Below are 17886 nucleotides of genomic sequence, written 5' to 3'. Positions count from 1 at the left end.
CCCCCCCCCACACACACACACACTAAAGCACCTGCTTAGGGCAATAGAGACCACAATTCAGATCACATCTGGCTGATTAAAAACTGAAAACATATCTCAGCCTATTCTAAGTCATGGTTGCTTGGACTACATTTTCCATTGGTTTCACAAATGCTATTATGCTATATGTGCATGTAAACACTTTTATCACATTATGTACTGTGTTGTCCAGTGAATATACCCATGTCATATATGTTTGCGTCTTAACCCATGTAATATGACCTTTTAGCCCTGTGATTGGTTTTAAGTTTCAATTGTTTCCATTGTGACATCACACATAGGACAAGAACATGACGTCACAGACCTACGCACTGGGTAAAAATGGCTGATTTCTACATTTCAAGGTTGCATGAAAATTGTTGTTTTACACGAATGAATGCCACAAATCTTGATTATGTGATGAAAAGGATCTTACACTAGTTTTCATTTCATTTGAAATTATGAAAGTTGCCACGAATTGTTCAATTTAGCTCGTCAGAGTCTAGCTAATTTTATTTTTTATTTTTAGACTCATTTCATAAATCTCATTTGAAATGGAATTTCATGTAAGATCCTATATATAGAAACAAGGAGAACACAGGGCCGTCCTTGCCCACTAGACAGTTATTCAACCATTAACCAATCTTCTGAACAGAATAGCAACTCAAATAAGTTATGCTATAAATGTTCAGAGTTGGAAACTCGTTGCATTACAATGTATGTCAAATTTGGTGGTTTAAGTAAATTGTTAATATGATTAACTTTCATAAAACTGGATAATATATATTTATAATGAAGCGATATTAAGTTACATAAATGAATGCCAAACTTTACAATTCTAACTTCCTTCTGCACCCTAGCCTGTATGGAACATTCTTTGTTACTTTATATGAATATACATGTACATGGATTTGATATGGACAAGAACTTGTGTGAATGATCTCACACAGTTAAAGATCCAGTTATTTTGGCATTGGCTCAATAAATAAGGTCATATACCAACTATATTAGCCACACCAAGGATTTTCAACTTGCCACTTAAGAAAAACATAAATCATTTAGTACATGGTTACAGATGTAACAGGTTAAGGACACACTGGGGTAGCATACTGGTAATTAGGTAGGATAGACAGGATAGTGTATGATTACTATGTTAATCAGATCATGTAGCTCTAACCTCTGTGTTTTAATCATAACAAGCCTCCCCAGGAACATCGTTGTTATTGCTTCAAATCAATACATCATATAGGTGTTCATATTACCTTTCCTTCTCTACATCTATGTGGTAAAACAAAGCAACAGAGAAAATCTGACCCCAGTGACTTTGTTATAGTTGTTACATATAAATTATGTATATCTGACCCAGCTACTGTGTCGGAAAAGGTCACTTCTCACTTTATACAGGCTAATGTTGTGTTCATGTATGCTATGCACAGTAAATACATACGCTTCCAGCTTGTTTCTAGTCAACCATTCGCTGAGGTCATCCTTGGTCCATGTTAACATCGATTTTTTGTCTGCTAGGTTAGTCTGGTTAATAAAAACAAAACAATATTAATTTTTCATTTCCCGTCATCTTCCAAAGCATAGTGCATGTGTATAATATATCTTTGACACAAAACATATAAAACATAAACCAGCAGTGAGTGAGGTGTACATTGTCAGTCATATATCAAAGTGTAAATGTGTAGGTGATATATCAAAGTGTAAAGGTGTAGGTGATATTTCAAAGTGTGAAGTTGTAGGTTATATATCAAAGTGTAAAGGTGTAGGTGATGCATCAAAATGTAGAGTTGTAAGTGATATATCATAGTGCAAAGGTGAAGGTGATATATCAAAGTGTAAAGGTATAAGTGATATATTACAGTGTAAAGTTGAAGGTTATATATAAAAGTGTAAAGGTATGAGTGATATATCAAAATGTAAAGTTGTAGGTGATATATCGGAGTGTAAAGGTATAATATGACACAGTGTTAAGTTGTAGGTGATATATCAAAGTGTAAAGGTGTGGGTTATAAATCAAAATGAAAAGGTGTAGGTTATATATCAAAGTGTAAAGGTGTAGGTTATAAATCAAAATGAAAAGGTGTAGGTGATATTTCAAAGTATGAAGTTGTAGGTTATATATCAAAGTGTAAAGGTGTAGGTGACGCATCAACATGTAAAGTTGTAAGTGATATATCATAGTGTAAAGGTGTAGGTGATATATCAAAGTGTAAAGGTATAAGTGATATATTACAGTGTAAAGTTGAAGGTGATATATCAAAATGTAAAGTTGTAGGTGATATATCGGAGTGTAAAGGTATAATATGACACAGTAATAAGTTGTAGGTGATATATCAAAGCGTAAAGGTGTAGGTTATATATCAAAGTGTAAAGGTGTAGGTTATAAATCAAAGTGAAAAGTTGTATGTGATATATCAAAGTGTAAAGGTATAAGTGATATATTACAGTGTTAAGTTGAAGGTTATATATCAAAGTGTAAAGGTATCAGTGATATATAAAAATGTAAAGTTGTAGGTGATATATCGGAGTGTAAAGGTATAATATGTCACAGTGTAAAGTTGTAGGTGTTATATCAAAGTGTAAAGGTATAAGTTATATGTCACAGTGTAAAGTTTGAGGTAATATGTCACATTGTAATGGCGTAGGTGATAATATCACATTGTACAGGTATAAGTGATATATCACAGTGTTAGGTTGTTGATGATATATCACATTGTAAAGGTGTGGGTGATATATCAAAGTATTAAAGTGTAGGTGATATATCACAGTGTAAAGTTGTAGGTTATATATCAAAGTGCAAAGCTAAAAGTTATATATAAAAGTGTAAATGTGTAGGTGATATATCACAGTGTAAAGGTGTAGGTGATATATCAAAGTGTGAAGTTGTAGGCAATATATCAAAGTGAAAAGGTGTAGGTGATATATCACAGTGTAAAGGTTTGGGGATACAGTTGTATATCAAAGTGCAAAGTTAAAAGTGATATATAAAAGTGTAAATGTGTAGGGGATATATCAAAATGTAAAGGTATAAGTTATATATCACAGTGTAAAGATGTAGGTGATATATCACAGTGTGAAAATTTAGGGATATATCAAAATGCAAAGTTAAAAGTGATATATAAAAGTGTAAAGGTGTAGGTGATATATCACAGTGTAAAGGTATAAGTGATATATCAAAGTATAAAGGTATAAGTGATATATACAAGAATAAATGTGTAGGTGATATATCAAAGTGTTAAGGTAAAGGTGATATCAAAGAGTGTAAAATTGTATGTGATATATCAAAGTGTAAAGGTGTACAATGTAGGTGATATATCAAAGTATAGTGTTTGACGTGATATATCAAAATGCAAAGTTAAAAGTGATATATAAAAGTGTAAAGGTGTAGGTGATATATCAAAGTGTAAAGGTATAAGTTATATATCACATTGTAAAGGTATAAGAGACATATAAAAGTGTAAAGGTGTAGGTGATATATCAAAGTGCAAAGTTAAAAGTAATACATAAAAGTGTAAAGGTGTAGGTGATATATCAAAGTGTAAAGTTGTAGGTGTCCCGTGATATATCATAGTGTAAAGGCATAAGTGATATATCAAAGTGTAAAGGTATAAGTGATATATCAAAGTGTAAAGGTATAATTGATGCATCAAAATGTAGAAGTGTAGGTGATATATCAAAGCGTAAAATTGTAGGTGATATATCAAAGTGTAAAGTTGTAAGTGATATATCAAAGTGCAAAGGTGTAGGTGATATATCAAAGTGCAAAGTTAAAAGTGATATATTACAGTGTAAAGGTAAAGGTGATGCATCAAAATGTAGAGTTGTAAGTGATATATCATAGTGTAAAGGTGAAGGTGATATATCAAAGTGTAAAATTGTAGGCAATATATCATAATGTAAAGGTTAGGGTGATACATCACATTTTAAAGGTGTAGGTGATACATCACATTGTAAAGGTGTAGGTGATATATTACAGTGTAAAGTTGTAGGTGATAAATCATCGTGAAGTTGAAGGTGATAAATCAGTGTAAAGTTGTAGGTGATAAATCAGTGTAAAGTTGTAGGTGATAAATCAGTGTAAAGTTGTAGGTGATACATCAGTGTAAAGTTGTAGGTGATATATCAAAGTGTAAAGTTGTAGGTGGTATATCATAGTGTAAAGTTGTAGGTGATACATGTATTTCACAGTGTCAAGTTGTACATTTAGGTAATACATAAAAGTCTGAATATGTAGGTAATATATCAAAGTGTAAAGTTGTAGGTGATATATCAAGTGTAAAGGTATAAGTGATATCACACAACATCAATGTGTAGAAGATACATGTTAATCAGGGTCCAGGTAGATGATCTCAAATGTATATATATTGTTCATTTGTGAAAATGATGACTAACCTTAAATAGAGAAAAATAAGATACAAGTAGTATTTTTTAAACATTTTTTTTTAAGCCCAAGCCTAACGTTACTTAATATCAGAGTAATTTATTGTTTTTAGTAATGGGTAAACAATTTTTGCTGAGTTTATCATTATTTTACCAACCTGTTTGACTTGCTGAAGTTTTGCTGAAACAAGGCTGTGTAATTTCGGTGTTGAATCTCTCCTAAACGATACTCTAAATCGGTTCTCCAACTCCCGTATCAGATCTCTTATCTTGGACTCAAAAGGGTACTTATTTGTAAATTCAAAGAACAACTTGGATCCGACCAGGATACCAAGCCAGCCCTCTGGTTTGTATTTGGTCTGCATCAATATTGGAACTATTTCCTTGTTCACCTGGTAGGCATACTGGGCCTCTGATCAACAAAGTGCAAGGGTATTAACAGGTAGTAAGAAAAGGCAATGTCTGGACCTATTGATGACAAAGGTAAAGTTAGTAGCAAGTGATGACAAAGGGCAAGGTTAAGAATAGTGATGAAAAAGGGCAAGGTCAGGAACAGTGATGATAAAGGGCAAGGTCAGGAACAGTGATGACAAAGGGCAAGGTCAGGAACAGTGATGACAAAGGGCAAGGTCAGGAACAGTGATGACAAAGGGCAAGGTCAGGAACAGTGATGACAAAGGGCAAGGTCAGGAACAGTGATGACAAAGGGCAAGGTCAGGAACAGTGATGACAAAGGGCAAGGTCAGGAACAGTGATGACAAAGGGCAAGGTCAGGAACAGTGATGACAAAGGGCAAGGTCAGGAACAGTGATGACAAAGGGCAAGGTCAGGAACAGTGATGACAAAGGGCAAGGTCAGGAACAGTGATGACAAAGGGCAAGGTCAGGAACAGTGATGACAAAGGGCAAGGTCAGGAACAGTGATGACAAAGGGCAAGGTCAGGAACAGTGATGACAAAGGGCAAGGTCAGGAACAGTGATGACAAAGGGCAAGGTCAGGAACAGTGATGACAAAGGGCAAGGTCAGGAACAGTGATGACAAAGGACAAGGTCAGGAACAGTGATAACAAAGGGCAAGGTTAGGAACAGTGATGACAAAGGACAAGGTAAGGAACAGTGATGATAAAGGGCAAGGTTAGGAACAGTGATGACAAAGGGCAAGGTCAGGAACAGTGATGATAAAGGGCAAGGTTAGGAACAATGATGATAAAGGGCAAGGTCAGCAAAAGGTAATGCTGAAATGCAAGATCATTAACAAGAGATGAAACAGAGAGACTGGTTCAGTAAACTCTGGAAACAAAGCAAAAATATCAGCAATAACAGGTGGAGACACATGAAAAGGTCAGGAACAGTGGTGACGAAGTTAACAGTTTGTAACATCAGGGAAAGAAGTGACAAATGTCAGTACCAGTGATAACAAAAGGTCATTGCCAGTAACAGTGATGACAAAAGTCAAGGTCAGTAACAGTAGTAGCAAGATCAAAGTAAGTAGCAGTGGTTACAAAGGTCAAGGTCAGTAATAGTTGTTACAAAGGACATGGTCAGTAATGGTGGTTACAAAGGTCAAGGTCAGTAAAAATGGTTACAAAGGACTTGGTCAGTAACAGTGATAACAAAGGTCATGATCAGTAACAGTGATAACAAAGGTCAAGGTCAGTAAAAAAGGTTACAAAGGACATGATAAGTAACATTAGTGATAAAGGCCAAGGACAATAACTGTAGTAACTTACAAATGGTGACAAAAGGATGATAACTGGTGTAAAACATTGACATAATGAAGATTTTAAAAAGCCCTTTTGATCTTAATTTCAAGAATTAGGACAATCTTGATGAAAATGTTTGCATATTTTTACTGTGATTATTCTTCTGCCACTAACCTGGAGCTTAAGACAGCTGCTGAATCAAAATATTCAATTATTCATCAATGAAATAAGTTCAGTAGAAATGAAAACTTCAAAGATACACTCACCATACCATAATAAGATATGGCAGTATTGCTTTGGGAAGAACAATCTTAATATTTATCATGTTTAAACTTTTAAAAACAGACTTTCTTATATATGAATTCAATGTTAATACCTGTTCTACAGTTTTTGCTTTCCTTGTATTTCTCAGAGTAGCATATGAGGACAATTTGGGCATTCTCTACAGCACGAGCCATGGCATCAAGGATGTCTCCCTCCATGTTGTCTACATCCATCCATACCTTGTATCCAACCTCCTGGAGGCTATCACGCACCTAAGAAAAATCCAGCCATAAAATGTCATCATTATGGCATAATTCATTATGAAACACAGAAAAATAAACTGGGATCAAATGACCAAGTTTCATCAGAATCCAGTCATATTTAAATAAGCTTTTGTGTGGAATTGTCGCCCAATCTTAGCATTGTATGCTAAATAACTTTTCACAATTTTTGTTCAATTTGGAGCAAAATCTTTGTCTTTGAATTATTCAAATATCGACCAAGTTTGATCAGAGACCAACATTTGGCCTGCCCTAAATTTCTCAACCAGAGATCTAAGTTATATTATTTACATGTACAGAACAACAAAATGATGTTTCTTTGCAAAGAGAGTTATCTTTCAAAGTTTTGGAAAAGAGTATCTCTTTACCATTGGTGAGGGTTAGGGTAATATTACCATGGCCTTCACAACACCATACTACACCTGAGTGAGATTCATTGAAAGGTATAAAATAAACAGGAATAAGAAAATAAAGTGTTATCTAAAATATCCTACGTAACACTGATGCTTTTGACCAATTTTCACTTTATTAATTTTTATCCTCTGATAGAAATGTCTGGCATTACAATGTTGCAGTAGTCTAGTGGCAGGATGCCGGGCTCCTGACCAAAGGGTTGCGAGTTCGAGTCAAGGCATGGCACTGTTTTTTTTTTTTAGCAAGATACTTTACTCCGCTTGTTCCAGTCTACTCAGCTGTAGATAAGTAAGTGGTTGGGCAGTGCTAGAATTGTTGAATGCTAGCTGTGGGCGCCTAAATGGCAGCATGGGCTGTATGTATGCTCCCCAGGGAGTTGAGAAAGATACTGGCTGGTTGAAAAGGCCCTATAACCACGGATGATAATTTGTGAACCGCTTTGAGACAACCTACGAACTAGGTTGTGATAAAGCGGTATATAAGATCCTCAAACTATTGATATTGTTGTTTACTGTTACCTTAAGTAACTTTTTCTGGTCAGCCCAGTTGTAACTTATCATTATATGCTGGTCCTCTTCTTTCTTCTCCTCCTTTGGCACAGCTGTGATACAGAAATTCAGGTGATTATAGTGACGACTGTTAAACTAATAACATATTTCATTCTAACAAAATGGAAAATGTGAAAACATGCTGACTTGGTGATGAACTTTGATATATTTTAAATTGACTAAAAACAAAGCAACACTTTTTCATGACATGAAAGCAAGCTACATTTAAATTCTTAAATGCTGTTAATGAGAAGATTTTTTTTAAGAAATACCTTAATGCTGTTTTCAAACTTGTAATAGCAATCAGTCAAATGTCCACTCGCCCATGAAGATTCCCAGGCTTCCGTCTGAATCATCAATTATCCCTAATGATACAAATCTCCCATCCCCCTTTCACTACTCCAAAGTTTGTTCCTCTCCTTTCATTATTAACACAACCATTGCGACTTTAATTGTCTCAAATATAGCACCTTTTTTCTTAACAATCTGTCTTCCTTCAATTACTTTCATATTAAGATTAAAAAAGTCAGTGAAAACAAGAGGCTAAATGATCCTGATTAGCTCACTTGGGATAAATCTCAAACCAGAAGCCTTAAAACAGGACCAAGATCCAAAATAATTCAATGAGCTAAATAAAGATACAGGCCAACATTTTTTGGTTCAGTATTAAGTTTTTTTAAAGGATCTTTAAACACTTTACCCCTGTGACAATGAAAATGGGGCAAGGTAGTTCATTTGAACAAGATTTGTACTGCCCAGTATCCAAACATGTTCAAAAGAAGGTAAAGGAAAATATGTAAAGAACTTTGTGAGATGATACTAGGCGCAGGTTTCCTGAATCTCCCCGGACTTTAAACTGAAATGCATTGACTTCAAAAGAAGGTAAAGGAAAATATGTTAAGAACTTTGTAAGATTATACCAGGCGCAGGTTTCCTGAAGCTTTTGACGCCGGATGGAGCTTTGCTTTGGAGATCGCCATCAGTGATAACAAAGCAGGCACCCTGAGCTGCCCTCGCCACCCCCTCGTGATCTTCTTCACTCTGTAGTGAGTACAACTTCTTCCAGAAGTCCTTGTCACCCTGGCAATGAAACATGAGGTCTACACACATCTATCATATCTACATTGAAAATAAAGACTGACCATTGATAGAAACATTTCAGATATCTACAACCGTGTGTACATAAATAAGATTAGGCAAAAGCACATTGACAAGATTTATTTCCATGACTACTGAAAGCTAAACTTTAGTGAACAAAAATAGGTATATATTTACAATGCATAAGAACATGTCAGTTACCTTGCTTAATATTGTAAACAATAGGTTTGAAGATAACTTTATAACCAATTACAAATAAATAGCTTAGACAGCAATTACTAGTAAGAATTATTCTTCACTTATTTTTTTTTGTATTTTTCTTACATGTAAACAAAACTGTTATCAGATGTTTTAATTTGTGTGTATCAAATTTTGTATTTTTTATAAGCAGTCTACGGTTATTTTTTTTGTATGAGCTGGTCGTTGCTTGTTTCTTCTGATTTTACATGCTATACAATGTATAGTCTTATCCTGAATTCGATTCAATTTACATGCCTAGGTAAACATGACTTTATTTGAGCACAGACATGGTCGCCATGTGTTTGTCAACTGCAGAAAAGCACCAAATAATTTTCTACTTGCATGTTTTACTAATTGCTTTTAGTTATTTTGATGTTATACATATAGCATGGGAGATATTTTAGGCCTATATATAGACCAAGTTTGAAGAATTTAAACCATAAGAGTAGATTGTTACATCTTGTTCATAAGCAAAATGGGGATAATAAGGTGGTGCTTTCAAAAATTTCCTGTTTTACAAGACATTTGTCCTTGTGATCAAATATGCACCACTCTTCTTAAATGTTTCCTCTGGTGTAGGTTCAGGGTTGCTGTATCTCACTGCACATCGTACAAAAATGGCACCTTCGATGGGTCCCCCCCTGCAGAATTGGGGTTTGCTTCTGTATTCTGCTAGGGGGGTATAGAAGAAACCGAAATAGATCTGCTGTCTCATTTCAACATTTTGGAAGTGGGGTAAGCAATGGATCCTGTTCCTGGGCCGGGACATACCAAAGTCCTTAAAAATGGTAGTTGGCATTCGCTTCTTAAAGTTCAGCATTTAGGGTATTCACCACAACTGGTTTATCCATTGTCAGTATATTATGAAGGGGTGGAAAACTGTGTTGAGTGCCTTTGGCATGCTATTTCAGAGAGGTAGCACTCTATATTCCACACCAGATTAACACTATACCAACATACCCTGCCTCCAGCACACATACAAACACACACATACATCACAAACCTTGAGGTAAATCCTTCAATGACTTTAGCTGTTAAAATGACTTTAAACCTAAATAAATCAAACCAAACCAAACCTTACATTAATTGATACAGCTACTGTTTCTAGTGTTTCTAGAAGCAAAAACATAAAAATACCTTTGATAAATTTGGAGTTTTCTTGAGGTTTATATCTACATCACATTTGTGTGTAACCCTTCCTGACTTACCATGAAGATCTGCTTGTTTTTCCCCATAAAGGCCAGCTCCCAGATAACCTTGAGAGCCTCAGCCTTCTCCCCTTCACTCTTGCCTTTCATGATAATGTCCCTTAGGATAGGGAAGGCCTTTTTATCCATGATGATGGCCTTGTTGCTGTCATTTTTGGCAAGATTAGCGAGTCCATCAAGCAGTTCCTCTACACTAAAACCATACTGTCTGCGGTCTTTGTTCTTTATGGCTGCTTTCATCATCTCCAACAGGAAGTCAAACAGTGAGGCATTTCCTGACAAGTCCTTGTTCTGTTGCTCATTAACAATGTGTGCCAGGCACAAAAGGGTTATCAACTTGATGTCTGTAAGGGAGACAATCATTGGTAGCATATAGTGACAACATCTCATACTATTTAACCCTGTATGTAGAGAACATATACATGTATCGTGCTTTAATTTTATTTTGGCAAGGTAAACTTGATAATTAGGCAAACTAAAGATGGTATTGCTTGGGGTATCATCTAGATCCTAACTTCCTCTGATTAAGAGGGCTGCTTATACATTTTTTTTGTATAACATGTATTATTATTGTGCCCTAACCAAGTTCAAATAATTTGTATCATCCAAACATCTGTTCACAAGGATCCAGATTGTTAGTAGGGATTTTACAGTTGCTACATATTTTTTTTTTTTACTTTTATGAAATATATACAGATACTAGTAGTAACTGTCAGCTCTTCTGTCGGATTAGCCATGCATCCCTGTTATGTAATTATATCAGTTATATAAACCTTTTAATGTAAACACATTTAGGACTTACGCATATTTTTGGTCTTTAAGAAAGGCATCAGGACGTCCCAGACATTTGTCGGATGGGCATTCTCGTTTGTTTCTTTTTCATCTAGGACAACACTGAAGAATGATTTGGTAACACCTGAGCGAGCCACATTGTGTAGGATACCTACTGCCGACACGAACGGAAAGGAGTCCTCCTGAAAAAAAGTAAAAAAGTGCTGAACTGTCTCTTTATAACCTGACATAGATATTACATCTACATATTGATCTAGGCCTATTTGATCATGTACGATTGTCAGGTACACACCCCTGAATACATGATACAGCAAACGTTTTTTGAGCTGCATTTTTCAATAAAAGAAACAAATAAAAGAAACATTCACATCAGTTACATTTATTGATTAAACAATTATCTATTTAAAACAACATCACTTGGACATTTTAATAATGGTCACTTCCAGGTTTTGACAGCTGAGAAACATCAGTAAAACATGTTTCTTTATGTCACATTCCACTTAATATAATGATTAATTCCCTCTGACAAATGAGAACTTCATTTCCAGCAACAATAACATACATTTTCACCATATTTAATTAAAAAATATTAAATGAAAAGGAAAAAATTCAATTTATTCATTGTTAAATTTTGCTTGAGCAGTTTTCAGTTCATGTAAAATACTTAATGAAAGTTTATGATTGTAACATTCAAAATTAAAAAATTCTGATACATCGACCCAACGGAGGAAGGGAGACAACTCTTGCAAAATACTTAACCACTTAGAAGATAATCAAAACGATGCATTTGAAACGTTTTTTGGGAAGGGGCATAAGACATTGAATTTGTGTACAATTATTATAGTTAATGTAAAAAGCATGAAAAAAAATAATGAAATAAAAATAAAATGATATTATCAAAATTATAAATTCTGTTGGTATACATACAAATTTATGTATGTACATTGCATATACCTTTTTTCTGAACTTACAAAGAAATACATTAATAAACTGCTACTGTAATCAGTACATTGAACGCATATTGCATAAGAGGGACATGTTATATTACTTACCTTGATGAGATTAAGTTCTCTTTCCTTCATGGCCAGAAGGTCTATGACAAGCAATCGGATCATGCCGGTGTTTTCCACTATCTCATTACAAAATTCTACACTATTGTCTGATAGATTCCAGAATATATGGCGCATCTGTTCTACAACTGCGATGCCATCATCTTTGTCATCAGCCTCTGCCAAAGTATACTCGGGTAATGGAAGGGCTTTCAGCAGAAACTTGTAAAAATCACCCAAATCCTTCACAAATCTGAAAAACACATCATATTTAAAAAATAAATAAAAGCATAGCAGTAATACTGTGTATTTTTGGCTTCATGCTCTTTTTAAATACATACTCATATTATTAGCTGTGAAGAACTGCCTGTTTGTTTTGGAATGAAATTACCAAATGCTGAAAAAACTTTTTGAGGTAAACAAATTTAACTTAAGTTTGTTAGAGAATAATGAAAGTTAAATGTATCATGTATCCTGAAAAAATAATCTTAAGTCCGACACCATAAAGGGAGTGTGGTAATCCCTCCATTTGTACAATTTTGAATCACTTCCTCATGAAAATGCCCTCCAACAAATATGGTTGATATATCCATCTCTTAGGTCCAGAGAGGAAGTCTCTGAAAACATTCAACATAATGCCATATTACATTTTTTTGCCCCAACACTCAGGCCCCACTCCCCTCACTCACTTCAGGTCAGCCCCTCCATTTGTACAATTTTGAATCCCTGTCACCTGAGAATGCTTACGCCCAAATATGGTTGATATAAATCTCCTTGTTCAAGAGAAGATGTTCCTTAAAACAATATGGTCAAATTACCTTTTTTTCTTTTAACATTTGTTATAATATTGAAGTGTGCATGTTTTCCATAAGTACAGTTATGAGTAAATTGACATGCATTTAATTCTTTCGATCAGTAAATTAAGATAACATATATAACATGCCACTGTATTTGACAACATTACCCATGTTTTGCCATGTGGTTTCCCATCAGTTTTCTTTGGTCTGATTCGTTAAACATATCAAATTTGTCCAGGACCTTTGTCTTGAGTTGCTGCCCAACGTCCTTACAGTCAGGTTCCTCGGGTTCCTCTCCGTCCTCAATCAGAGAGGAAAGCCATGGCCCTAATGTTGTTATTCCATTTAAAGTATCCTTCATTTCCGGGAATCTATTGTACAGCTGATCATCCGCATCTCGTATGATCTTTGAGATGGTGCGCATTGGAGGCCTCTTGCTAGGAGTCGGAGATTCTGTCCCAGGTCTAATGGACACATTAAGCTTCCTGGACATGCCAGTGCTTGGTTGAGTGACAGTTTGTGTATCCGAGTTCTGAATAGTTTTCTTCAGACTGCTTTTCAGTTTGGATTTATGTGGTTGAGAGTTGTCAGTGGAGGTAGTATTTTGTACATTACCAGCAGTGTTGTCGGTTACAGGAGCTGTCTGCTTTGACACTTGGTTAGTGTTATCAATGCTATTGCTTGACCCCATACCATTTCAAAAACAAGCTAAAAAATAAGATAATTTTGAAAATTAAATATTACGTATGGAAAGTCAAACAAGTATTAGAATATCATCTTTTGAGCAAAATTAATTTATTTCTCACATAAATATCTAATGCGATTTGTTTAACTTATAAAAATTGGATTTGTCTTCTGACTTTTTAATTAAAAACATTAAAACCATCAAAAACAGATAGATATAGATGTATAGTTTGTCATGCCTCTAGAAGCATTACACAAACATTATAGTGTAACGTCAGTGTACCCAAATTGATACCCATTTCCAACGTTTACCTTTCAATTAATATCTTATTTGTCACTTGATGTTTTCCAAATCTTTTTTTTTATTTTGACAAAGGGTGAATATATATGAACCCTAGCTCTTTCCGCATATCAGATTATACGTAAACGACATGAATTTACAGTCCTTAGTGTCGCGTACGTGTAGATAGATATACAAAACATGTATAGATCACAGTGTCAGTGAATACAACAATAAAAATCACTACCATATCAGNATCAGGGTGGGGGGGTTTCCTGAAGCCCAAAAAACCCCTCTGGATCTGCCACTGCATATCTCTATACCATTTATCACCGAGACTGAAGGGGAGTACGCCATATCACTGGTTAATTTTCTGTTAAACGTTTAACTGTGTTAATTTGGACATCGTAAAAATATCGTCACGCATATAAATTGTATAAATACGGTGTAAAATTGATCAACTGACACTTCAAGAAGATTTCTGGAAAAGCATTACTTAAGTCCTGGCATTGTGTAATTTACCTTCCTGGTTATGCGGGTTCGGTTAGCGTCGATGGCAACATGCTGTATGCATGATCGAGGTCATTTTTGCGTTTCACACAAACAGTACAGAATGTGCATTATACAGTGTATACTTTATATCAATGTTACCAAAACGTTTAAAATTGTATTCTACTTTCGGTTTGTTGTGCTCGCTAATAACTTCACAGCAGCCAATCCAATAAAAACACGTGTTAATGAGGTTACATTGTAAGGACTGGTGGAAAAAATCGATGGTCCCATCTGACTGCCACATTTGATAGTCTCCAGCTAAGACAGTCATCTTATAATTATCGTTATCTTGTGAGCATATATACAGGTGCAAAATCAGGTATTCAGATCTGGCCATGGCATTACCACTCCACGGTCCAGTACGTTGTCTATCGTTAATTCTTTGTAGATGAAGATGTAATACAAATCGCATTCACCGTTAAGTTAGCAGAAATATGCACCATTACCTACAAATTTACATATGATGCATGCATGTTATACGTAGCTACTTAGCAGAAGTTATTCCTTATCGGTTCTTTCCAATACATCACACATATTAAAATCACATGGTTATGCAATTACAGAACCTATGATTCCTTTCAATGTAACAATAAAAACAATGATTATCACGGAATGAGATGCTATCTTAGATGGTTTTGTACGAGTTGCCTCCCTGTCGACACAACAAAGGACTTAATCAACAATTTTCTGATATTCTATTGTATAAAGATTTGTTCTTCGTTAAATAGGGAAGTACGTATAATTCATAAATATCATTTCACAACTGAATAACACAAGTGTAGTCCTAGTTTAAAAGTGAGGTTAATGCGCCATATAATGATAATTTCCATCATTTCGTACATTTGTATATTAGTAGAATACCTGTAAGGCCAGTATTCATCCCCATTATACAAATTTAAGTTTTAATTTGTGTTTATATTGTCTTAGCCATATGACTGATTTGTCAATTATGTGTCGGTTTATCTCGTTTTCTGGAAAGCCTTTCAAAATGTTCCTTTAACTGGGAGTAAAAATTGCGACAATTTAGCCCGCAACTCCTATCCGTCTATACAATCATTTTTCTGTTCACTCTACATACAGTTGTCCATACTATATTAATTTCTGTTATCTATATTTACAGTATCACATTTCTTTACTGTGCTCCTGTGGTCGGGGTTCATCTATTATTGCCTTGTACTGCAGTGTACGCTACATGAATGTGCACATTTCCCTTGCTCCATATTACGCGTAGTGTGGTTTAATTTTGTACAACATCAATGCACGAATAGTATTTGGACCCCCGATCCATATATGGCCACATCATATAGCTGATGACTAACCACACCAGATATTAATCAAGTTTCGTAAATGTTTTAAATTAAACGAAAACCGCCAGATCACTTCAAATGTTAACCGAATTACATGTAGATACTGCTCGATATCAAATATAAGCCATGTGTGTCCCGAAACCACAAGACAAGTTACAAGTGTAGGGAGGTATATTGATGTTACCAATAACTGTGTCCCTGCATGTAAATATCCTGGTGGTTCTTGGTACTGATAGTGTCCTGAAATGTACTTTTTTGGGAATATTGGCCGTAGTGGACATTTTATTTCCCCCACATCAAATGTTTAAAGCACCTAGCAGTTTTCGAAGATAACCCACTGTCTCTGCTATTACTGTCTTGTAGCACTACCCCATCAGAAGATAACCTCCTGCCTCTGCTATTACTGTCTTGTAGCACTACACCATCAGAAGCTAACCCATTGTCTCTGCTATTACTGTCTTGTAGCACTACAGCATCAGAAGATAACCCACTGTCTCTGCTATTACTGTTTTGTAGCACTACCCCATCAGAAGATAACCTCCTGCCTCTGCTATTACTGTCTTGTAGCACTACACCATCAGAAGCTAACCCATTGTCTCTGCTATTACTGTCTTGTAGCACTACAGCATCAGAAGATAACCCACTGTCTCTGCTATTACTGTTTTGTAGCACTACCCCATCAGAAGATAACCTCCTGCCTCTGCTATTACTGTCTTGTAGCACTACACCATCAGAAGCTAACCCATTGTCTCTGCTATTACTGTCTTGTAGCACTACACCATCAGAAGCTAACCCATTGTCTCTGCTATTACTGTCTTGTAGCACTCCCCCATCAGAAGATAACCCCCTGTCTCTGCTATTACTGTCTTGTAGCACTACATCATCAGCATTACATTGTAATATATTACTAAACACTAGTTTTCCTCCGTCGATATCGGATCAACTTCGTTGTGAATATAAAAATCGAACGAAACGCTGCTGATGAAAATATATATCCTTGTTTGATACAATTGTATCAAAATTTAACACAGAAACAGTTCGAATTTATCTCAATGACTTGCATGCAACATTTTGCAATTTAATTTGATTTTATAAAAAAATCTTTAGCATGTGACTCCCAATTTCCAGATTGTGCAGCTTGTTTCATAATACTGTTCTGCCGACATGGTCCATGGCCTCGTACGAAAGTCAATGGAGGCAGCAAACAAAGATTTCCTCTGGGCTTTAGGTTTATCGATGATCGAAGTGAATGTTGTTTCCTTAAATCGTAGCGCCCTTCCACAAAGTCATTCGTTGATTTAAGACACTCTACCGTACAGTTCATATATTGGAGACGCAAGCCTTATTCCACAGTAACCCGAAGGATCGCGCGGATCTGTAGTGGATGACTTTGGTAGTGGATTTATAATCCCCTTTGTCCTTTGGTTAGGTATTGTGCCTGATTCAAAACATTTGTTAAAAAAAAAAAGTACAGTGTACGTCTATAGCTGTAGCTGCAGAGTTTTGGACGTTTGTGCTCCCTACGTGGGACAACAAAAACCGACCAAAATAAGTCTGCTGCATCCATTGCAATATATGGGATATTTAGATGGTCTTTCTACCTCCTCACAACCCTTTTGTTTCCTGACACCTTGCTTGGAATAACCTCACTACATCTGTATTTGCCTTAGTGTTGACCGTTCTCCCAGGTTAGTGAGGCAATGAATTCTCTCCCCAGGCCAAGACATTAATTAACGTTCAGCATTATGGGTAACAACAACAACAACAACATCAACAAGTTGTTCAGTGCATTCGTCATGGTATTTCAGGGAAGTACATGTAGCACTCTAAAGTCGACATCAGATCCACGGTATCACAAGGATATTAACTTAACATACCCTGCCTACAGCACACACACACACAACCACATACGCAGCACATACACATGAAAACACGTCCTAAAGTAGGGACGTTAACAAATATAACCAAAACCCAAACTTTATTTCCTACAAGTAAAATTAACTGCTGAGGAGTTTAGACGTTATAGAAACACTAGGGAATTTTGTAAGGTTTAGTCCTATTATGAAAAAAATGCGGGTTTCATATACAGATATATATAAAAAAGAATCAGTTTATAGATCATAAATAAGCCTTTGAATAGGATGACAAAAACGTTGTACACGTGATAAAATGTACTTGATAATTACAATTCTTCTTTATGCAATACTGAGACATCAATAATACATCACAGTGCAAATTAACAGAAGCTAACACGATATGCTGTTGG

The 17886-nt window shown here is 35.5% G+C and overlaps 1 protein-coding gene across 2 annotated transcripts in view; it reads right to left on the bottom strand.

Moving 5' to 3' along the window:
- LOC110445638 overlaps positions 1–14352 on the bottom strand; it is a 21304-nt gene extending 6952 nt beyond the window's left edge. The window contains exons 1-10 of one of the 2 annotated variants that reach the window (XM_021490350.1): positions 14284–14352; positions 12965–13505; positions 12004–12253; positions 10962–11133; positions 10160–10503; positions 8534–8693; positions 7584–7666; positions 6483–6642; positions 4563–4816; positions 1466–1548 (exon numbers count right to left, since the gene is read on the bottom strand). In XM_021490350.1, coding sequence (XP_021346025.1) covers positions 1466–1548; positions 4563–4816; positions 6483–6642; positions 7584–7666; positions 8534–8693; positions 10160–10503; positions 10962–11133; positions 12004–12253; positions 12965–13488 — 2030 coding nt within the window. In that variant the 5' untranslated portion in view covers positions 13489–13505; positions 14284–14352. Of the gene's footprint in view, positions 1–1465; positions 1549–4562; positions 4817–6482; positions 6643–7583; positions 7667–8533; positions 8694–10159; positions 10504–10961; positions 11134–12003; positions 12254–12964; positions 13506–14257 lie in introns of both variants that reach the window. The other variant, XM_021490351.1, reaches the window with a different exon arrangement.
- Positions 14353–17886: the final 3534 nt, after the last annotated feature.

Source organism: Mizuhopecten yessoensis, unplaced genomic scaffold, assembly GCF_002113885.1.
Source record: "Mizuhopecten yessoensis strain PY_sf001 unplaced genomic scaffold, ASM211388v2 scaffold2329, whole genome shotgun sequence".
Classification (NCBI taxonomy): Eukaryota; Metazoa; Mollusca; class Bivalvia; order Pectinida; family Pectinidae; genus Mizuhopecten; species Mizuhopecten yessoensis.
This window is presented reverse-complemented; position numbering and strand designations above follow the sequence as displayed.